Source organism: Acanthisitta chloris, unplaced genomic scaffold (assembly GCF_000695815.1).
Source record: "Acanthisitta chloris isolate BGI_N310 unplaced genomic scaffold, ASM69581v1 scaffold4788, whole genome shotgun sequence".
NCBI classification, from domain to species: domain Eukaryota; kingdom Metazoa; phylum Chordata; class Aves; order Passeriformes; family Acanthisittidae; genus Acanthisitta; species Acanthisitta chloris.
The window spans coordinates 59190-64404 of NW_008685303.1; the positions used below are offsets into that span (position 1 = coordinate 59190).

General features: G+C 39.4%; 1 protein-coding gene across 1 annotated transcript in view; it reads right to left on the reverse strand.

Moving 5' to 3' along the window:
- The window catches only part of ASPA (aspartoacylase), a 7249-nt gene extending 2706 nt beyond the window's left edge, over positions 1 to 4543 (reverse strand). The window contains exons 1-3 of the mRNA XM_009079702.1: positions 4305 to 4543; positions 1430 to 1625; positions 141 to 234 (exon numbers count right to left, since the gene is read on the reverse strand). Coding sequence (XP_009077950.1) covers positions 141 to 234; positions 1430 to 1625; positions 4305 to 4543 — 529 coding nt within the window. The remainder of the gene's footprint in view (positions 1 to 140; positions 235 to 1429; positions 1626 to 4304) is intronic.
- Positions 4544 to 5215: the final 672 nt, after the last annotated feature.

The following is a 5215-nucleotide window of genomic DNA, read 5'->3' on the forward strand; positions in this document are numbered from 1 at the left end:
TGTCCCTTTCTCCCTGGCTGCTCTCCAGCCACTCTGTCCCAGCCTGGAGTGCTGCATGGGATTGCTAAACACATCTGCAAACAGACATATTTTAAAATAATTTCTGGTGGTTTAATAGAGTTTCTAGGTTTCATATTTACCAACAGGATGTTTTGCTACAGAGCGAGTTGTTGCATATTTGAGGCTTGGATGTTCGATCAGCAGGACAGGACAGAGTTCTGGAGCCAGAGAGTTCTGTGGAGGTGGGTTAAAAATGTCTTTGTTATGCAAATAGTTTCAAATGTTGTGCCACAAAAAATTACTGATGCAGAAGTGATTTACACAATGTCTTCAATATGTTGCCTTTATTTCATGGCCCCCAGAGAAGTAGGACATCTTTAGAAAACACACAAAGCTGTGTTTGTTGGTCTCTGTTCCATTAACTCATGCCAGGCAGCTCCACTGGACCTTGCTGTCTCCTAACAGAACTGAGCACAGTTCTGGTCTGAAATTACCAGCAGAGTAAAATCTCCTCAGCATGGCTCCAAAACTTAGAACTGAAATATTGCAAAGCAGATTTCAACTATTTTTTTTTGGTGTTAAGATTCTCTTCTGGGGACAGAGACTGTGAATTCATCCTTGTTTTAATTTCTTTTTTTGGCCATTTTTGCTATTTCAGATTTATTCTAATGACTGCCTATCATTGCTCTTCATAGAATGTTAGTCATCAGTTTTCTATGTCTTCAAATAGTTTTATAAACATTGAAATGAGTACATGTAACAAGCAAAATTAAATGTTAAAATAGGCCTTGTTTGTAAGGGAAAATTAACTACAATTCCACACGCTTGGCCCAACTTGGATTCCATTGCTCATGGTCCAGGTCACTAGAATTCAAGTGGATTCTGCTTAAAGCAGCAATTCTGCCAACCTCAGTCTACCCAAATTTATCAGCTCCAGGAACAGCAGGCTCAACCAGCTTCCAAAGTCATGGCCCTGTTCCTATCAATGCTGATGAAGGGAACATTTGTCATTAGCTCGTTCCATTATTTTTCTACATGACTTTATTTAATGAAACGAATGTTTAACTATTTAGCATGTGTGACCCAAATTCAGCCAAGTTCCTGAGAGATCAGTGTGAAAGCAGATTAAATTACACTCGTTTTTCACAGATGTTATTCTAAGCATTCCCCTTTGCCCATCAGTCTCACTAATGCTCATTTTAAAACATGAAGATTATGATGAGTTTAAATCTGAATTACCTGATATTATAATCAAATTACTAATTACCTCTGATTAAAAAAACCCACCACATCCTATGAGTAATTAAATATTTTAAACAGTTTTGCAGCATGAAAAAATAGTATATTTAAAGAAACTACAAAATAATATCTAGTAATACAACACTAAAACTAATAATCTATTTTAATAGTTTATTTAAATTAGTTTTACCTTGATATAATGAACCATTTGAATTGTAAAGTCATCCCTGGAGTTTTCAAGAATAAGGGTACCACCCATGTTAGAAGTGGTGTTGTGGAGGTCAAAAATAAGGTCATAGGCATCATCACTACCTTTGGGACCAAATATCTGATTGATTTCCTGAGCCCTCCTCACTTCATATGGAATATCTTCCACCACTGACCTGCTGTTAATAGCAGTACAAAGAAATTAGTAAACTCATTCCATGGCTTCACAGTCAACAAAATATGTATAGCCTTTGCTTTTTACTTTCATTCCATAACTGGCTGGAGTTGAAATCACCTATTTAATTACCAGACTCAAAAGTGGCTGAATTTGTGCTTGAAGAAAGTAGATATGATGGGAATACAGGTCTTGCTGTTGTGTGTCTTGCTCAGGAGGATGTTAAAATTGTCTAGTCTGGTTTTAGCTGGAGACTATTTACTTCTCTCTTATTTCTTTACAGCCCAAAATTTCCTCGCTATGCATAAAACTAATTAAAAATTTATCTCCAACTTAAAAAGCACATCCTAGACTGGATCCTCCTCCTACTGGAGACACTGGTCAGACATCAGGCCATACTCCTATACTTTGGGCATTTCTCACAAGCTCTTTTGTAATTTATGTCTTGTCTTCTCATGATCCAATCAGATATTTACAGTCTCTTAGAATCACAGAATCAACCTGGTTGGGAAAGACCTCTAAGATCATCGAGTCCAACCCTACTGTGGTCACTAGACCATGGCACTAAGTGCCACATCCAGTCTCAGCTTGAAAACCTCCAGGGATGGTGAATCCGCCACCTCCCTGGGCAGCACATTCCAATGCCTGAGCACTCTCTCTGTAAAAAATCTCTTCCTAATATCTAACCTAAACCTTCTCTTGCAGATCTTTAGTCTGTGCCCTCTTATTCTCCTGCTGGTTGCCTGGGAGAAGAGCTTTGAGCCCTCCTGATTCTCAAAGCTCATAGAAGATTTTGCTATCTCAAATCTGTTCCTCCAACATTTTAATTCTTGTAGTTTCAGGTGTCTGTGCCTGTGCTATGCTTTAAAAAATGGTCATAGCTAAGGGACCCACTTCCAGCCTGTGTGAGGGCTCTGTAGGGCCCTGAGGTATGACACAAACACATCTGTCTTGGGTATGAGCAGTGGATAAAGCTCCTGCAGCCTCAGCCCTGGTCCCCTTGGATAACATATCTGGTCTGGATGAGGCTTGGGACACCACCCAAGCACAACACAGACACACCTAGAGGCTTTGCACTGTTCAGTTTTCTTTTCCAGTACAGCTCAAGCTTTGTGGTATTTAAATTTCGTAAGAAACACTGAGGTTGTGTTGCATAAAGAATGTTTTGCTAAATGCTAACAAAACACCTTACTAACTGCATGGGGAGTTAAATACCAGAAGGGGTTGCTGAGGAAAATGATGGGATCACTGCTGCTGGATCATTAGAAATGGCAAGACATAATCCATTGGGAATGTCTACATGCAGTTGATCTAGTGATGTGATGGAGGTGGATTAGAATTTTAACATGAGCCCCTCAAGCTCCTTTTCCTATTTTTATGACTCTGTATATCACATAATCTACCTTTGTATTCTTTAGCTCTGCCTGAAATCGAAGGTTTCTTCACATTAGTCTCTTAAATTAACACTCCTTAGCAAAGCCAATGGGACTTCCACCCTTACTTTCAGCAGTATCAGGATTTCACTCTCCTTTTTCTTGTTCTGTAAAATCATTTGTAATCTTGACGGGTCTGCACTCAAAGGGCTCAGGGAAGGTACTCCAAACACTCAGTGGTGCTGTAATAGCACTGGGATTTACTGAGGAGGATTAGTTAAACAAAGAAGACATCATGCAGGTGTCTTAATCTGCTGTTTTTTTCAAGTATTCTATGCTCAAAGCAGCTGAAAACAAACAAACCCACTTTGTTTTTTTTTCTTTTCGTGTGCTTGTCCTAAGTAAACAATTAAAGGAATGGCCTCGGTGTTATGTGTTAACTTCTGTTTATCTTAGGTATAATAACAACAACATCCTCAGATGAAAAGAGGTGCAGGGTAAGGATAACTATCCTTGCAAAATATTTGCAATATGTATTTCTTTTAGTGATATTCACCTGCACTATTAAAACCTTTCTGAACCAGCACTGCCTGGTTAGCAACTGCACCAAGCATAAGGATGTTTATACAGCAAAGTATAACTCTGGAACAGATGTCTCAAGAACCCAGAAACATCAAATCCTATTAAATATGTACAATGTGTCACTAGTTTCCAGTAATTATAGATTGTATTTCTTCTACAATAATGAGTCAGTTAAATTATTGAGGGGGTTTTTTTGGTCTATCATTTTGCCATAGAATAGATTATTTCTAATTTAGCTGCTTTCAAGTGTTCATTTTCTACTGTACAGAGCTGGAATTAAATCCACTTCCCTGATTTCTGTGCTGTTCTTGCAGATACATTTAAATTGCCTTTATCTGTTGTTTCCTGCAAGTCTAATTGTATTCAGGAGAGCTCCAAAGCTGAATTGCACAAGAGGTGAGTAATAAATAATGACTTTGCAACTCAGAGCTGTGATCCTTCAATTTACACAAACAGAGCTAATGCAATAGTAATTTAAAATGCTGTGTTTAAGATAACGTGTTGGGTTGAGACTCATTCCACCAGCAGGAGCTTGAAAATGAATCTGTTCACACTCAAGGCAGTTTGTTCTATTTTTTTGGGTTAAAGGTCAGTAATTTCAGTTATGTGACTGCACAGTTAAAGTAATAGTGGAACTTGTGTTCACATTTTAATCTGGAGAGGAATCTCCTTACAACTTTAAAGCCCAGAAAAGTAAAACAACAGAAAAAAAGCACAACTATTCTTACCCAAGATTATCAGGGTCAAAAACGCGGTTCAGATCACAGTCAATGTACCTAGTGCACTTCTCCACGGCTCTGGGGTTGGCAAGAAATGGTTTCACTTCCATGCCTGGTCTTTGAATCTCAGCTCTGTTCTCCTGCCAGTGCTTGACCAGCAAAACCCCTGAGAGCTCATTGCCATGAGTTCCCCCGAAGACAGCGACTCGTCTCAGCGGAGCCTCGGCCACCACGGAGGAGGAAGTCATTGCTTTCCAGCAGCTCTAAGGATTGCTGAAGGCAAAACAGAAAACACTGGTAAAGTACAACTGGAAAAAATATCCCACTAATTCTTTTCAGTAGGAGATTCCTTAAGCCTGTTCAGGTCAGATGTGAAAGAAAGTGAATGAGCATTGCTGTCCCAGTTCTGGAGTCCTGTTCCAAGCGGGAGCTGCCAACCTGACCCTCCTCCTCCTTCCAAGGAACACTCCCCTTCAGTTCCCATATTTAGTAACATCTCCAAGGCTGTTAATGGAACTCTCACCCAGTTCAAAAGTTAACTTCTGCAGGAAATCTCTGCTAATGTATGATACCTCCGTAAATCCTGTGCTAACCACAGTGTAAAGGATTTTTTTTTAATGTAAACTTTAATAACACACTTCAATATCTCTGACATTTTCACTAGGTGGAACAAGTGCTCTCGTGTGTGTTTGAAGTTACATAAACATTAAAGTGTGCTGAATGGTTTAAAGTGAGCAAAACCAGTAAAATAAGTCACATCTTGGCTCCAGCCCAGCGCAGAATGCTGAAACATCAAGTAATTTCAAGTAAAAACCCAGGACCAGCTGAGCTCCTCAGAGCCTGTTGTGGCTTGTACGACCCTTTTTTGGTTTAGAAATCTATGGGGCAATGATGAGAAGGAACACGAGCTGAAATCACAG